Source organism: Selaginella moellendorffii, unplaced genomic scaffold (genome assembly GCF_000143415.4).
Source record: "Selaginella moellendorffii unplaced genomic scaffold, v1.0 SELMOscaffold_85, whole genome shotgun sequence".
NCBI classification, from domain to species: Eukaryota; Viridiplantae; Streptophyta; class Lycopodiopsida; order Selaginellales; family Selaginellaceae; genus Selaginella; species Selaginella moellendorffii.
In genome coordinates this window covers 423,942-439,878 of record NW_003314346.1, presented here as the reverse complement: position 1 = coordinate 439,878, position 15,937 = coordinate 423,942, and the positions used below count along the sequence as shown (strand labels likewise).

The 15,937-nt window shown below is 46.1% G+C and overlaps 4 protein-coding genes across 6 annotated transcripts; 1 reads left to right on the top strand and 3 right to left on the bottom strand.

Annotated features, from left to right (window-relative positions):
• Positions 1 to 9: 9 nt before the first annotated feature.
• LOC9651972 (uncharacterized protein At2g38710) lies at positions 10 to 1,716 on the top strand. 3 transcript variants are annotated; one of them, XM_024661745.1, is made up of 7 exons: positions 10 to 226; positions 387 to 535; positions 595 to 714; positions 886 to 1,000; positions 1,152 to 1,242; positions 1,303 to 1,334; positions 1,382 to 1,498. In XM_024661745.1, the coding sequence occupies exons 1-7, from the start codon at positions 95 to 97 to the stop codon at positions 1,388 to 1,390; spliced, it is 648 nt and encodes a 215-aa protein (XP_024517513.1). In that variant the 5' UTR covers positions 10 to 94; the 3' UTR covers positions 1,391 to 1,498. The 3 variants fall into 3 exon arrangements, with proteins under 3 accessions (XP_024517513.1, XP_024517511.1, XP_024517510.1); XM_024661743.1 differs by lacking the exon at positions 1,303 to 1,334 and having other exon boundaries at positions 1,382 to 1,716; XM_024661742.1 differs by having other exon boundaries at positions 1,303 to 1,716.
• LOC112341519 lies at positions 1,565 to 2,493 on the bottom strand. Its single transcript, XM_024661746.1, has 3 exons — positions 2,177 to 2,493; positions 1,997 to 2,121; positions 1,565 to 1,916 (listed from the first exon to the last, which is right to left on the bottom strand). Exons 1-3 carry the CDS (start codon positions 2,397 to 2,399, stop codon positions 1,722 to 1,724), a joined length of 543 nt encoding a protein of 180 aa, XP_024517514.1. The 5' UTR covers positions 2,400 to 2,493; the 3' UTR covers positions 1,565 to 1,721.
• LOC9651971 (beta-1,6-galactosyltransferase GALT29A) lies at positions 2,463 to 4,845 on the bottom strand. Its single transcript, XM_002987855.2, has 4 exons — positions 4,824 to 4,845; positions 4,450 to 4,562; positions 4,343 to 4,363; positions 2,463 to 3,599 (listed from the first exon to the last, which is right to left on the bottom strand). Exons 1-4 carry the CDS (start codon positions 4,843 to 4,845, stop codon positions 2,487 to 2,489), a joined length of 1,269 nt encoding a protein of 422 aa, XP_002987901.2. The 3' UTR covers positions 2,463 to 2,486.
• Positions 4,846 to 9,129: 4,284 nt separating this feature from the next.
• Positions 9,130 to 15,812, bottom strand: LOC112341520 (sperm flagellar protein 2-like). Its single transcript, XM_024661747.1, has 29 exons — positions 15,727 to 15,812; positions 15,461 to 15,661; positions 15,327 to 15,413; positions 14,980 to 15,273; positions 14,859 to 14,930; positions 14,622 to 14,804; positions 14,381 to 14,570; positions 14,229 to 14,327; positions 13,961 to 14,175; positions 13,850 to 13,910; positions 13,584 to 13,801; positions 13,372 to 13,532; positions 12,580 to 13,318; positions 12,447 to 12,522; positions 12,278 to 12,390; positions 12,153 to 12,221; positions 11,977 to 12,096; positions 11,832 to 11,927; positions 11,594 to 11,779; positions 11,338 to 11,539; positions 11,163 to 11,254; positions 10,978 to 11,106; positions 10,806 to 10,911; positions 10,577 to 10,752; positions 10,386 to 10,521; positions 10,252 to 10,332; positions 9,934 to 10,195; positions 9,767 to 9,878; positions 9,130 to 9,714 (listed from the first exon to the last, which is right to left on the bottom strand). The coding sequence occupies exons 2-29, from the start codon at positions 15,644 to 15,646 to the stop codon at positions 9,169 to 9,171; spliced, it is 5,007 nt and encodes a 1,668-aa protein (XP_024517515.1). The 5' UTR covers positions 15,647 to 15,661; positions 15,727 to 15,812; the 3' UTR covers positions 9,130 to 9,168.
• Positions 15,813 to 15,937: the final 125 nt, after the last annotated feature.

Sequence of the window (15,937 nt, the reverse complement as noted above, 5' to 3'; positions counted from 1 at the left end):
TCTACTTGTCGTGTTCTTTTTTCTAGGGCTTGGCTTGCTTGCTGTGCGCTCGCCAGTCATGGCGATGGCGATGATGCCCTAGCACGAGAGGCTGATGCGCTGCTGCGGCCACGGCGCTCGGGTGGAGGACGACGGCGCGCGAATCGGCGGCGGTGGCGGCAGCAGCAGCAGGCATTTGTGGCGGCGGCTCTTGTTGTTGATGAAGAAGAGGCGGCTTGCGGAAGTGGTAGGGATGCCTGCCGCTGCTGCTTCTTGCTTGTTCTTGCGTGCGTAGAAGCGAGCGAGCGAGTGAGCGAGTGATTCTCAAGTCGAGTGGAAGGGGAGTGAAGTCTTGCTCTCTTTTTTTTCTCCTCTTTTTTTTTTTCTTATGGTTGGGGCGTGGCTAGGGGCGTGGTTCCGAACATCATCGGACGCGCAGGAGCAGCAGCACCATGGTCTCCGCTAGCAAGGAGATGGCCGTCTATTGCTTCGATACTCTCGTCGCCCACTACACCGGAGATGTGATTCCCACGCCGGACTTCGAGGAAGGGAACTAGTAAGTGTTCATGGCATTGTTTGCCATTCTCTCTTTCACGTTCCATTTTCTCCATGCAGCCCACTGTTCGTGACTTGGAAGAAAGTTGTGAATGGTGGAGAGCCTCGCTTGCGAGGATGCATCGGGACGCTGGAAGCTCGCTGCTTGATCACTGGCTTCAAGGATTACGCATTGACCAGGTGCGCTCTTTTGGTTGCTTGGCGTGAAAGAGTCTTGTCATGGCACCTTTTGTTTATGGTTTTAAGTGGATGCCTTCCTTGCTAGCTAGTGTTTGGTAGCCGAGTTTCGAGCGAAAAGATGTGAAAAAAATAAGTGGAAGGATGTTGACCTCTTCTCTACCTATGTTTCAGTGCGCTCCGCGACCGGCGCTTCCCTCCGATTCAAGCCCGGGAGATTCCTTTCCTGGAATGTACCGTGTCCATTCTAACAGACTATGAATCAGCAGCCAATTATTTAGATTGGGAGGTGCATTTTTCTTAAATTTTCTTCTTTGCAAGCCTTTTGGGAGGCTTGTTTGCTTTCTTGCATAGTTTTATTCTTCTCTTCTTGCCTCGTAGCTAGGGAGAGGTTGATTGATTTTGCTCCGGTGGTATTGCTACTGATTTTACTCCCGCAGATTGGGAAGCATGGGATGATCTTGGAGTTCACTGATCCGGATAACTTACGTAGGAGTGCCACTTATTTGCCAGAAGTTTCGGCTCAGGAAGGTACGTGAGATTGTTTTTTGTTTTCTTCCAGAGGACCATAGAAAAAAGCAATCTTTCCAGGCTGGACCAAGGTGGAAACTGTGGACTCGTTGGTGAGAAAAGCAGGATTCATGGGTCCTATAACCGAGTCACTGCGCAGGCGCTTTAGAATCACTCGCTACCAGAGCTCACTCTACACGATGCACTACAGTGACTACGTCGCGTACCTGAAGCGAACACGAGGCATCATCCCGCTGCTGACACTCAAATGCTGATCGCCGACCCGATTCGATTGATTACCCCAAGCTCTATTACCGAAAACGATCCATCCATCTCCTTAGTAGAAGAAAAGAAAGAGAAGAATTTCTTTCTCTCGGGTTGTGGTGTCACAATTCTTGAAGCCGCGGCCACGGAGAGACGCCACCGACGATTCTTGCTTCATCCTATAAAAAATAAGACCGAGAGCCAAGAGAGTTTTTGTCTTGGGCTTTTTCATTTCGTCACAGATCGTCCCATATCCGAAAGTCTGTCATTGGATTCTCGGGGTTGTCTTGACACGCCAAAAAAAAGAGCGTCTTGTGCCTGTCAATATTTGCCAAAGCATGTGCCCGGCCAGCCGGCGCAGCGGCGATTGATACCTCGCCAGCCTCAACAACAGCCTGCGCATATCCATTGTCCATGAATGCGTTCTCCAGCTGTGGAAGAGAAAGAAAAAGAGAAAGATAAGTTATATCAGCTCCAACCGGGTTTATAAGATCGATCGCACAAAACTTACACGAAACAACGCTCGAGCATTCCACAGGAGAAACGTCTCGTTGCAAAAGTGATGCCGATGATTGGCACGAACGGCCCCTACTTGTATCTCTCCTGCGTGAACTGCTGTGCATTCAATCGCTCCACCTGGGAAAGAATGAAAGTAAGCTACACACACACCATTATTCCTATAGTAGCCTACCTGAGAGGCCGGCTTGAGCAGCAGCTTTGAGAGGATCGAGCAGCCATCCTCGCTTGTCTTGACTTGGGTTTCTGGAGAGCCTCGCCAGGCTTGCATCTGTATCGCTGCCAATGCTAAAGTGTTGCTGGTGGAGCTCTTTGTCCAACACCATGACGGACATCTTGCAGAGAAAGAGTAGGAGCACCGCTAAGCCCAAGACCTGCCACCACTGCTTTGCCTGCATTTCCAGCCTCCGCCCGACCTTTACCTTTCACTTCCTTCCTCTCGTAGAAAGAAGGCTACCGGAACCTGGTGACTCGACTCTATCTATCTATGTGAAAACCCTGACGGCCGGTAACTTGAATCCAGAGGCCTCGTCTAGAAAAGGATTGGACTTGTTGTTGGCGAGATCCTGGTAGAGTGTATACTCTGCCGCGTAGTCGTGAAGGTTGAGCTCTCCTCTCTGGTTTGTGTGATAGTGATGTTTGGCGGTGGCAGCTTTCCCGAATCCGAAAATATTCACACTGTCGCATATCCCCAGCGCAAGCATCACCGCTTGCATCCCAGACGAGTAGTGGAAGAATGAGCCGTCGTGCATGCGTTTCCAGTGCTCGATCGAGTCGCTGGCCGAAGCAGCAGCGCCGGAGCTCTGGAAGAACTTCTTGAGCGAGTAGTACTTGACAATTCTCATGCACAGAGCATCGAATCTGGGATCAGTGACGAGCAGCGGCATATCGGTCATGAGAGAGCCACAGAGCTTGAGGTGGACGAAGTGTAGAGCCTGGCACATATAGACGACGGTGGCGACGCTGGATCCATATGGATGGCAATTGCAACCCGGACGTCGAGAGCACAGAGCTAGAACGTTGCTGTTGATGAAGGAGAGCGTCGTCTTTGATCCAACGTGCTGCTCGAAACCTGTGACTCTGGCATTGTTGAGCCTCAACACTGCTTCGTGGCTGTCGATGAAAGATCCATACCTGGTGTTGAGAAGGATGCCGCTGTTTCCAACCACAGCACACTGCCGGAATCGCCCGCTAGAGCCTGTTGCTGATGAATTGAGAACCTTGACGATAGGAGCACTCACTTGATCCACCAGCTCGTTCATGACACTGGGATCATACCTCTTCTTCCTCAGCCACGAGCGTAGAGCTTGAGACGCTTCCGCCCAACGCGTGGAGTATCGAGGATGAGTGAGCTCCACCGGCAACCTGGACCCTCTAGCCGAGATCCGTCTATAGCCCGAGTTGGGACGGTGGTCGTGACGGTAGTACGAATCCACATCGATGCTTGCTGCTCTGGCGGCTCTGGCTCTCGAGGCCGCCTCTGGAATGTCACGCTGCCACCGCCGCCTCACAAGCTCCAGATTTACCACATCGCCATCGCCTTCCAGCAAGAGGTTGAGCCTGTGAAGCTCCTCCGGCGTCCAAGGATCCTGGATCGACTGCAAAAACAAGGTTCTATTCAATTCCTGGGGATCTAGCCTGCCACTGCGCTGCAGCTTGTGGCGATGCGGATAGCCTAGCACGACCCTGAGCGAGGACAAGCTGATTGCGAGAATGCCCAACGCAAGCAACCCAATCAAGCACACGAAATTGGCACACCTGACGCTCGGCCGATCTCTTTGCTGCTCTCTGGCAATGCATTGCCTGGAGAGATGGTGCTTGTAAGAAGCCATGGGAACCACTCGGGACATGGGACCAATTGACCCAACTCGACGCGCAAGCTCTGCTCGCTCGCACGCTCTGGTTGATTGAAATCTACGACTAGCCTAGCATGATCAAGGAAGAAATGGAGCGAGCAAGCAAGCAAAGGTTTTTGCGGATAACTGGGCCTAGCCAGTGGGGACTGACAGGCATGCCCTGCTACACACAACACCTGCATTGGATTAAACTAAGCCCAAAAAGCCCTCCCTCCAAGGCAAGCAAGAAGGGCCATCGCCTGGCTGACAAAGGAAGGAAAAGGAAACATCACCACTATTACCCTATTCACGAGAAATCCCAGCATCCAGAGCGAAACCAAGGCACTCAAGGCTGGATTTGGATCTCTTTTCTCAGGTAGGAAACGGTACGGCGCATTGATGAGCGAAAGAGAGGGGAAACGGCCTAGGTTTAGATTCAGAGGAGGAGGATGTAAATGCAACGTGCAGGGCAGCGCTCTGCCTGCCGCGATCATGAAATCACATACCTGGCGTAGAGGACGAAAGCCCTAGAGAGCTCAAGAACCCTAATGTCTTTTTAATTGGGGTTTAAATTCAAACTATGGCGCCAAGCTCGTCCAAGTTTGCAGCGCACTGTGCGCTCAAGATCTCCCTGGCGCTCCACCACTTCTTCTCTGGTTTCCACTGCCTTGCTGTTAGCATTCGAGCCATCATGTGAAAAGGTGCGAAAAAAATTTCCTTTCGTGACTGTAGCAACAACAAACTACAATGCATGCGACTTGAAGTTGACTTCCAATGAGCAAGCATTTTGCTGTCCCCATGCCTCATAGAGGTTATCCAGATTCTTCTGTGCAAGTGGTGGTTCTGTAAATTAATTCGGATCTTGAACTCTGCATCAACTTAGGTTATTGAGTAGAATGGGATGCTGTACTAGGGATGAAACATGTATTCATGGGTGGGAACTATGGGAGCGGGTCCAGGACTTATCTGTTTGGTACTACGGAGAACCTGCTTGCCTTGGATCCCACATGTTTTACATTAGTATCAGAGGCTCGGTGGTCAAGCCACAGTGTTTTTTACAGTTGGGTGGTGAGCATCATACACAGCAGAGCACTTGATAGAGTCTAGCGGAGTTAGCGGAGATCTAAGGGATATCCCACAGTTTTTTCAGAATGGCAATATAACAATTATCAACGAAACTTCGGGTTTACCAAGGTTTCTATTTTGAAGACTGAAGTGGACAGGGATGGGGAATTGATAGCAGGATTGTAGTGAGTTGAGACATGCTAGAGGAGCAAGGCCTTGTTTCATTCACTCCCAGGAAGGCAGAGCCCTTACTAGATTCTGAAACGGCAATAGGCACTATACAGAAGTTTGCGCTTCTTCTAAGTCACATAGTGGAACTAATGAAACTTGTGCTCGATACTCGAATTTTGAATCCCTTAAGGCCAAAGTAACTAATAGATGGACTCACAACTCTACATTTCCAAGCCTTGACGATTACACCTTCAAGCATCGTGATGGCTAAGTTCCAGCAATTGTGTCATCACATCTTTGTCATAACAAGAGTTTAAGTCCAAAATGAATGGGATGGCCTTTGAGAGATGACAAGATGTGATGACTTGACAATTGCTTCCATGGACTTAGGGGAAGCCATAAACGTCAAGGAACACCTGGAATTGTAGAGTCGTGAGTACATCCAGTGGTGGTGAAGGTGGTGAAGTTGCTTTGGCCTTGGATTTGAAATTGGAGTGCCATTGTTCCTAAAGAAACCATGTGACAAACAAGGCACTTAAGTTATTCACCACTGTTCCCTTTTGGCATACCCTAAGCTTCCATAGAACACTCGAAGGTGGAATCCTGGAAAGAAGAATTTTTAGAGGATAGAATAAGATTTAGTGGACTTGTTAAGCTTAAGCTTGAGGCTTAAGGTTAGGTGTGTGAAGAAAATGGATGGATGTTAATCTCACCAGGCCTGGTATCCTTCTCTGTCGCACAAAGTTAACAGTGATGGTGTGTGAAGGGAATGGATTAAAGTGTAAGGTAAAGCTTGATCTTTTGGGTTAATGAAAATTTGAGGTTAAGTGTAAACCAAGAGAATATTCTATATTCTGCCACGTCAGCAGTAGGCGTACACAATCAACAAAAATAATGATGCATGCTGTTAAGATCACCAAGAGGAAATGTGCCCGAGCTACGGCAATGTTAAGGTGTATCAATGAGAGGCTATGCCGTTGGTTGACAGGAGGCAAAAGAGCAGCACAAGAACAAAAACCATCAGCAACAGGGTTGCTAAAACCAAACTCCAGTGGGTGTTAGGTTTTCATTGGACCTGGAATTCTGCCTGTGTTGTTCGCTGCAACAGTTGGGGCAGTGCACCAGTGAAAATTGGGCAAACTTAACACCCACCTAAGAACTACTGAAGTCTAGTTTTGCAGTACAGTGTCGATGGTTCTTATTCTTGAGCTACTCTCTCGCCTGTTGTAGATGGCACAGCCTCTCATCACCATTTTGCCATAACTTGGGCTCTTGGTGATATTAACGGCAGTCATCTTTATTCTTGTTGATTGCATACATCCATTTGAACTTCTTGACTTCTAATGCCGACCTACTGCTGATGTGGCAGAATATAGAATATTCACTCGGTTCTACATTATAATAAATATTTGTGTTCAAATAAGAGTGCAAGCAATGACAACCTCAACCCATTTAGTGGCATAGTCAAGTAAATAAGTATGTATCAATTTTGAGATAATGGTATGAGAGGTAACATGGAATTAAAAGGTTGTATTTGCTTAGGTCACAAGCTTTGGAAAGGTTGTGATAATCCTTAAAAAGTGTTAAGGCTAGCTTGATAAATTTTTCATGCAGTGATGTCACACAAAGTGCATAGGCTTCTTGCAATATTGCATTTTGGTTTAAAGCTTGTATGCAACATCTTTTTTCTTGTCCATCTTTTGTATTGTCTGCTATGGGTGTATATGGTATAATAAATGCCTTATGTTGGTCTAGTGTAGCATATTTTTGTGGGAATAGAATTGACAAATATTTTGCCAATCTCAAGTTGGTGTAGCTTGAAAAAAGTTGCACCTGGTAAGTTGTCATGAATACTGATACTAATAGTGAAGTTATCTACTTGAATATGTTGTCTACCTAGCTTATGAATAATATTAAATTCAAACTCTTGAAGCAGTAAAAACTATGCGAATGGTTTAGTAAGTTTGGGTATCAAATGCGTCCACTTCTAAATGGACCTGTCTGGTGGAACAAGACTAGATGCTTTTGTTAAGCATGTGAATAAGTTTATCATAAATTTAGTGACATATTTAATTCTATTTGCATGTCATATCTTTGTGCAAGACTTGTTAATGTTTGTGAGATTAAGTCTAAAGTGTTACCAAGCTATATTATCTTTAAAGATGGCATAATTGTTGATTTTCGATGCTCTATGCTTCCATAAAGAATGAACACTTTCCAGGATTTAAGCCTAAGCCAAATTCTCTACAATGTATTAAAGATTTTTCAAGGCATTGTAAATGTTTGTTTTTACCACTATATACTCTACAGGCATCCATAAAAACCTTTATAAGTCAAGTAAGTAATCATAAAATATTTCTATTGTTTTTTTAATGGAAAATTTGTCATGCCAAAAGGCATAATTATGTAAACAAATGCTCCCTATGGTGTAATAAAATGCAATTTGTGTTGATCAGCTGGTTTGACAAGGATTTGATTATATTTCAAGAAGCGTCAAGGAAAGAATACATCTCGTGACCAGCTACACTATTAAGTAAGTCTTCAGAAAATGGTAAGGGAAATGCTTCACACTTAATTACTTCATTTAAACACTTGAAATCTACACATAAATATAATTTTCCTATTTTCTTAGGTACAATAACTATTGATGATATCCAATTAGCACCACTATAGGATAAATTCAAATCCAACATGTAAAACTTATGCAGCATAAGTAGGCTTCATCTTATAAGAACGTTTTGAATTTTTTAGTTCAATCTTTTATATATATATATATATATATATATATCTTCGGCCCTTTAAAATTTAAAATCTTCATAATTCCAAGCAATACATTACTTTGAGTAAGTCACTTAAAGTCGTAAGAAAAATTGAGGTCTATTGTCTATGCCAAGATTGATAGACTCTAATGGTTTAATGGTTTTTGATATAAAACCGATAATTTTGTTTTCTTAATCATAAGGTTTAATATAAAGTATGACTGGTATATATATCTTAGTATGGACGGAGAAGCATAGTATAAGGTTTGGAAAAAAAATTTATGGTAAGATTATCTTAAAGCAAATGTTTGATATAATGATTATGATATTGGACAGTGTATACGTACATAAAAAAGTGTTGGTTTAAGATAACCCTATTTCATACTTCTTTTTATGTATAGTGTGGGTAATTAGACACTCATAATCCCAGAACAATCAATAGTGCTATTACAAATCACCAATAGAATGAGTTGGTATAATTGAAATAAATATTAGATGTGTGGGTTGGACATCATCTCTCACTCTTTGCCACTCTCCACTGTCGAACAGACCTTAGGGGTCTTCCCCAAGGCATTGGCTTGTGTTCACTTGTGTGCAATTCATCTCCATCTCTCTTGGCACGTTCCATTATAAACCCTGAGTCACGGACGATGAAGCAGGATCTGCAGGCGCGACACTAGCTGCCATTCTAGGTCCAGGAGTGTGGAAGCAGGCATGTTAGCAGCTGTAGAGCCTGGCGCATGCAGATGAATCAGATGGTAGGGACATATGGATGGCCAGAAGCACAGAGCGACAACGTGGCTCCTGATGAAGGAAAGTGTCGTCTCCTGTATGCTCGGATTGTTGAGCCTCAACACCATGCATGTCGACGAAATGCAGGCAACGCATCAGGCCTTCAACCAGCAACATATGCAAGCTTGGCATTGAGAAGTCCAGACAAGCACTCGACCAGTTAAATAAGGAAATCAAACAGGGTGATGCCAGACTCTTGCCTGCTGAGCCTTTCACAGTGAAATTCCTGTCGCCACACTTCAAAATCATTTGTCGCACACCATTCACTTTCCCGTCTGTGTTGTAGATAAAAACTACTTGGAGGTGGAATTCGATACTTTTCTCAACTATTCCACCTATCTTTGTTGTACTTCGCCTTTATCTTCTTGACATCAGCACATTGCTAGTGGGCAGATCTCGCCTGTTTTTGAATCCGTGAGAGAAACGCATATGTCTCATGATTGGCCGCTGCTCGTCACTCCCAAATTCGATGCTATTTGAATTTACTCGCTCAGACGACACTAGGAAAAAGAACCCTAATATCTGAGCTTGGGTTTGAATTTAAATTATGGCGCCAAGGGCGCGAATTCTTCCTTGGGCCTACTGCCCTCGCTCTCGCTCTCGTCCGCCTTCTTCACGTTCATGACATGGATTTGCTTGCTGCAGTAGTTCTCCAGTAAGATCGAGCACAGGTTTGCAGCGCACTGCGCGCTCAAGATCTCCTTGACCGAAACTTGGCGCTCCACCACTTCTCCCGGCGGCAGGATCGCTGGGCTCGTTCCTGCGGCCGCTTCCTCGCGCGGAGTGGCGCTCAACGCATCCAGGAACTGCTGGATGGTTTCCACTGCCTGGTCGCTCAGCTCCGAGCACGTCTCGTCCCTGCCCCCCTTGATGGACGATGCCTCGGTGAGAACCTCGGTGAGGGAGGCGTTCTCCGGCACGCCAAAGTCTCGCACTGTGATGTTCGTCTGCTCGCTGAGGTTAGAGCCTCGCTGCGCTACCGTGCTTCTTGTGCACAGCCTCCCGCTCCCCTGGCTTCCGTCCGAATCAACGTCATCGCCTTCGTCCACGGCCTGAGGTGCCAACTCGCTCTTGATTTTCAGTATGAGTTCCTGAGACAAGAAAACAAGGTAAATGGTCGTAGATACTACGTAAGGCACTCACTCTGATGTCTTGAGGAGCCCAGGCAAGGCACCCGGATGTCGAGGCTTCATCCAAGCTTAAGTGGTAGATCGCTTGCAGCAACTGTTCAGGTCTCAGCTCTAGAACATCCGACCTGCAGCGAGGATTTGCGGTGTTAATCAAGAGAGCATACACGGCCAGCCTCTTACCCCATGCCCAAAAGCACTTGAAACACCTTCGAGAGTGCCTTTTCCTTGTCTGCGTCCCTGCAGAAGTAGAGTGCCAGCCTCTGCCATGGAATGGGAGGCGTGGCAGCTGCTGGTGTAGGTGTGGGTTCAGGGGCTTTTGCTGCCGGCTCCGGAGCTTCTGGAGGCGCCTCTACTGCTTCTGGCTGAAGCGGAGGGAGCACAAGCATTTGATAGGCAAGCGTCTTGAGCTCAGTCCCAATGTCAGCAGCTCCTTGATTAACAGCTGCAAAATGGTACACGGTGATCCGGTTTCTGTGGTGTATGTCGCCAGTGTAGTACCTTGATCAAACCAGAATGGGACGCTGACAAAGCTCTCCAGGCTTAGTAAACCATCTGTATTTTTGCTTGTTTCTTCAAGCACTGCAGCAAGAGCTCGTTAGAGTACGTTACTGAGGATAACAAAAGGCACTCACAGCTGCAGACTTGCTTGACATTCTCGACACTCGATGCAGAAATGCAATCATTGAAATGTATATCCGCTAGCGTCATTATCAACGCTCTCCAGTCTAATATCTGTACAGTCTCGGCCTCAGTTTTCGCCGGAGGAACCTGCAGAACGTCACGTTGAGATGGTTGCGCGGGAAAATCCTAGTCTGTGGAAAACCTTTTTCATAACATTGTTCGTGTAGTCCAGCCAGATCTGGAATGGTCCAAATGGTCTCCCCTTGGTTGCTGGAAGGTGTGGAACTTGAGCAAACTCAACGTCTTCTCTTCCCTGTGCATGTGCGGTTTGGACCGCCTGTAGTAAAGTTGATGTAGCTTTTTCCGTTTCTATGTAACCTGGAAGCATGAAGCACAGTAAGAGATCGAAATTACATTTTTCCAGCACGTACCTGCAAGCGACATGGTCCGTAGAATTTCCACAAGATTACGAAGAAGCTTGAAGTGCCATTTGTTTACGTCAATCACCGGTTGCACCGCCAATTGTGGAGGAGGATCCTTCAATGACAATTTAGATAGGATTTAGTAAGTCTAGAATGGCATGATAAGCCTAAGGAAACTTACCACCATCATATGTTCCTCATTAATCACAAGCTCTCCACCATCTAAGTTCATTTGGTACCACAGAGGAATTGCTTCCTCGACAGCCTCGTTAGAAAGCTCAATGACTTCCGTAACAATCTCAGATTCAACCTGCATTACATTAGATCCCTTCAGGTATCAGTCAGAACAATAAAATATAGACACACCTTGTTGCAATCGTTCATCCACTTTTCCATGCGTGCCGATGAACCATTAACCAGTGGTTGCAACTCCCCCATATATGTGCAAGCCTTGCTTGCTGCACTGCCAACCATCAAACAGAATAAAGTTTAATTCATCATATCAGACAAGCAGCAAGGAAGTTCCAAAAGACAGTGATACCAAGCAACTGAAGCCGAGATTGAATAATTTCATGTTCCCGCAACATAGCCGATGGACCAGGTGATTGACCATCTCCTTCTCCGGGTTTTGATTTTGCCGGAGGCGGCTTCGACTTCCCTCCAGCCTTCGCCCGATTGTCCAGTTCAGGATCAGTCGCTGCCTTTATTATTCCATCGATTAAAAAGAGAGCTTTTGTAACAATCTACAGCCGGGAGAAGTTATAGAGAATGCAGGCAACCCGACGAAAAATACATACCTGAGAAATCTGAGGAGAAGAAGCAGTGACTCCCGGAATCCATCCGGGGACAGGAAAAGTCTTTGGAGGAACCTGCGCGGTTTCTACGAGGTTGCTCACAGGATTAAAAGTCTCCATGACAGCCGAGCTCGGCTTTCTGAAGTAAACTTCATGGAGAAACGCACAAGTTTGCAGATGCGTGTCAATCTACCAGGAAAAAGTACGAAAAGCTAGAACGAGAATCTAGACAAAAACTCACTTCTGTTTGAATCAAATTGGTGAAGAGAGAGATACACGACGACGTTCTTTGCGCAATCCAATCAGCGAGTACTTTTTTGCAGTTTTCTTGAGCTTCCTGTAAACTGGTGTTTACAAACACCACAAGTTCAAATTTATAGGCTTACCTTCAGCCTCTGGTCACAAATAGTACGAAGTTGCTTTGCAAGGTCGTCCACCGTCTTCTTCAGAGTCTGCTTCATCTTCGGTTGACGACGTTGGTCGATTTCAATCCGGTTATACTTCGCCTGAAGTAGAAGTGAAGTTACTTTTGACTGGGATGCAGCCATGTGAAGGGCGTCACCTGAAAATCATCGAAGGTCTTTTGTTTATTATCTGGCCTCTTCAAGAACACTCCAAAATTCATTTTGATCTGCACAAATTTCAGCAACCTGTAAAAGAACAGCCGTGGTGCGCATCTAAACATACCTCCTGCAGGATATTACGTCCATTGACACGTTCCACTCTAAGGCTATGAAAGAGGTTTTTAAGGCATGAGAAGTAGAGGGACTCTATTTGCTTCCAGCTTGAATGGAAGGTAACTGCAAAGCACAAATACAGACATAAGAAACGGCAAAGAGAACAATCGAACAAAAACCTGCGGTGCTTAGATCAATTTCTGGATATTCGGGAGCAGGTTCAGCAGCAGCTGCTGTTTCGCCTGAAGAAACATCCTGCAGACATAGTAAACGTAAGATACAACATCGACAAATAAAAAAGTCTAGCCTTACCTGTGCTTCTTCCGGTTGTTTACCCTTTGCAGCTGCTTCTTCTGGTTTTTCCACTTTGGCAAGGTCAGACGATGCAGCCTCAAAAGCAAAACCAGCCTTTTGAGATGCAACACTGGCCCGCGAAGCGGCTTGTTTTGCGGCTTCTGCTGCCGCTTCTGCATCGGCTTTTGCTTGAAAACAAGCATCTGCCCCACCGACTGCTTCCTGTGCTCTCGTTGCTGCTTCTTGAGCCTGAGCAGCTGCCTTTTGAGTAACTTCCAGAGCGTTTTGGATCTCCTTTAAAGCTTTTACTGCCTCGTTGAGTTTCTGGCCAGCCATTGTACTTGCTTTCACCCGTAGAGTCTCTTTAGCCAAAGGATCAGCGGGAAATGATTCAAGCACTGCTGCCGCTTCGATCTCGCCAACTTTGGCGAAGTACAGCTGTTTGCTAGCAATATCACACCCGACTTTTGCCTTCTCGGTTTCTCCCAATGCGAGATTCGTAGCCTCCTCGGCTTCTCTTGCAGCTTTAGCGGCTGCAGCCGCGGCGTCGGCCTGAACTCTTGCAGCAACGAAGTCCTTTACTACGTTGCTCGCATCCTCTGGTTTCACTTTGCCATGCTCCTCCATACCAACCCAGAAGGCGTTTAAGAACTTGCTCATCCACGACGTTAGAGCCGGCCAGAGGTGCAACCCTTCCACAATTCTAATACGGGCTAGATCCGGTTCTTCGACAGGTTGCAGGCGCGAAGCAATACCACTGTAGTAGACAAAAGTTATACTGGCGTCAAGAAATTACTTTTCAATACGTACGTCTTATCAGTTGGCGGAGGTGGATCGTAATCAAGGTGATAGAACAAGCCAGTCTTGCTATCGACACGCTTTCCTAATGCTTTGTTCAGAGCTCTTTCTTCGTTTGGACATTCCATTAGAAAGATACCATCGAGGCCTGAAACAAACTTGTCTACCTTTATCTGTTGGAAGTTTTTCAGTTAGAGCAGAGACCATTTTAACGCAGCACTTACAATAGGGGGCGGAGGTGCCAATACAGATGCCTCCGCCTCGTGTCGAGCTGTAAACTCAAAGTCAAGTCCTGTCAAAGCCTTTTCAAGTGCCGCCGCTTGCCCAGCAGTGTTTGGAAATCCATCTAGAATGAACCCTGTGACGTTTATTTCAGGCTCGGCACCTTTCCCGCCCTTCTTGTCCTTGGGAGGAGGTTTCTTGGGTGGAGCTTTTTCATCCTCTGAGAAATAGAGCTGTTGTTATTTCAAGCTTCCAACGTAGTAAATACCAGTTGCGTGAAGATTGCTTATGGTCATGACAAGCAAGGTCACCATCACTTCGTCTGGTACCTGATTAAAACAAGCTGTTGTGTAAAACAAACTTTAGCTTTAGAACATACCTGTTGTCCCTGTTGCTTGCACTGTTTGGCAGCTTTTCCCAGTTGCGCCTTAGTTGGTGGCGGGGGTGGTGTTGGCTGCACCTCTACAGTTTCAACAAGGCTTGGGGCACCTTCCGCTGGAACTGTCGAAGGTTCAACTTCGTTAACCGGCGCTGGAGTATCCGGAGCTGGTGTCTCTGGAGCTGGTTCCGCGTTGACTGGTTGGTTTGCTTCTTCTACAAACTAAAGCGTTAACACTAACAGTAACAACATAGATATATAAATATACCTGCTTCGGCTTCTGCTATGGCAGCAGCCAGAATTTTATCCATTTCAATTGTTTTGATACCAAATTCGGTGGCGATTTTTGTCGCAATAGTCGACCTCCCTGTGGTAAGTGATAAGTGATGAATAAAACACGAACTGTTACCAAACATGAACCTGAATATGGAATTCCAACGGTTGCCAGCTTCAGCGTCCATTCAGAGGAGTGTGGTATGGGCAGCGGTTTTGGTGGAACATCCGCCATTGTGTGAATAATATGCAAGATAATCCCAAGCTCTTTGTTCTTGCCAATCGGCTGAACTCCATTCCATTCACCTTGTTCTTGGAAGTATTCCATTGCAGCAGCCTGTGAACACATATGGTATAAGAATTGTTATCCGGGCCTCTCGCTATTTACCTCGTCAGCGATGCGATTCTCCTCTTCCGTTTGTGACTCGGTAGAAATTATATCGCTGCATAATGGACTCGGCATAATAGCCCCCTTCACAAACAGCGTTTGCCACTCGCGCCATTCCAGCATAGGAAGGTCACTATTAGTGCTTTCCCGATAGCAAGCCCGGCTCTCAGCCAGACTTGTAATCTGAGAACATAGCGACCATGTTAACAAGAGCATTACTTGTTACTAGTCGCTTACTTGAAGAATGACTTCCCGGCACATCTCCCTATGCCTCGTTTTCCTGTTTTCGGCTTTCCTTTTCTTTTCTGCCTGCATCAGAAAAACATTAAGCTTAAAGCCAATGTAGTCACTCAAGCACCTCCACAAGTTGATGCTCGTGTTCGACTTCATCAAAGCAGTCTTGCCGCATCATTATGAGCAACTCCCTGTCACGAGCAAGAACAGCATCCCATTCCCGTTGCCTCTGCTCGGCTATTTGCAACTCGAAGTTCCTTCGATAGGCAAGCATGCTCTCTAGCTCAGCTTCCTGCATTCGAAGAATTTCAGCTTGCCGAAGTTCTTCTTCCAGTCTCTTTTGGACAGTCTGTTCTTCCTCCTCTTTCTTCCTAGCTTCTTCTGCCTCTTTTTGCCTCTCCAGTTGTTCCAGTTCTTCCTACAGGAAACAGAATGATTAAGAGCATCAGCACAAAAACATGACGTTTCTACCTTTCGTATGTCTTGACGATGCTGAAATCTGCCAGCATCCTCCCTACCCTTCCGAGCTTTGACATCTTCAAGGTAAGCTTTCCCTTGCTGTTTAAAAACAATAAAATGGGAGCAGACATGTAGGTAAAGCTTACCTGGGCAATAACAGCAGGATCAAAAACGGCAGGAGGTCCCTCCTTTTTCCCTTTTGACGGAGGCGGCTTTTTGGCTTTTGGATCAACAGCTTCCACCTTGGGCTCCGCTCCAAGTTCGTATCCCTTACTTTCAAAGGCTTGTATGTCATCTCTCGTGCTTTCGCTTACACCTTCTTTGCCATACATTCGCTTTGTTATATCCTGAAATTGCCAAAAGACCGGGGATGCTCAGAAATCATCAACTCCAGAGCAGAACTTAATAAAACCTTTGTAAAATCTTTCGTTCTGTAAGTTGATTTGGAGAGAACTTACAGACCCTTTGATCCACCACAATGAAGGATGCCAGATCGAGCTGCTCCGCATTTTTCCAGGCATCCTAGATACAACAAGCATAAACTCGTGAGCGACAAAAGAAACTCGAACGACCTGCCTTTAAGTGAGCATAGACAGCGAAGTTATATGTCTTTTGTAACCGGC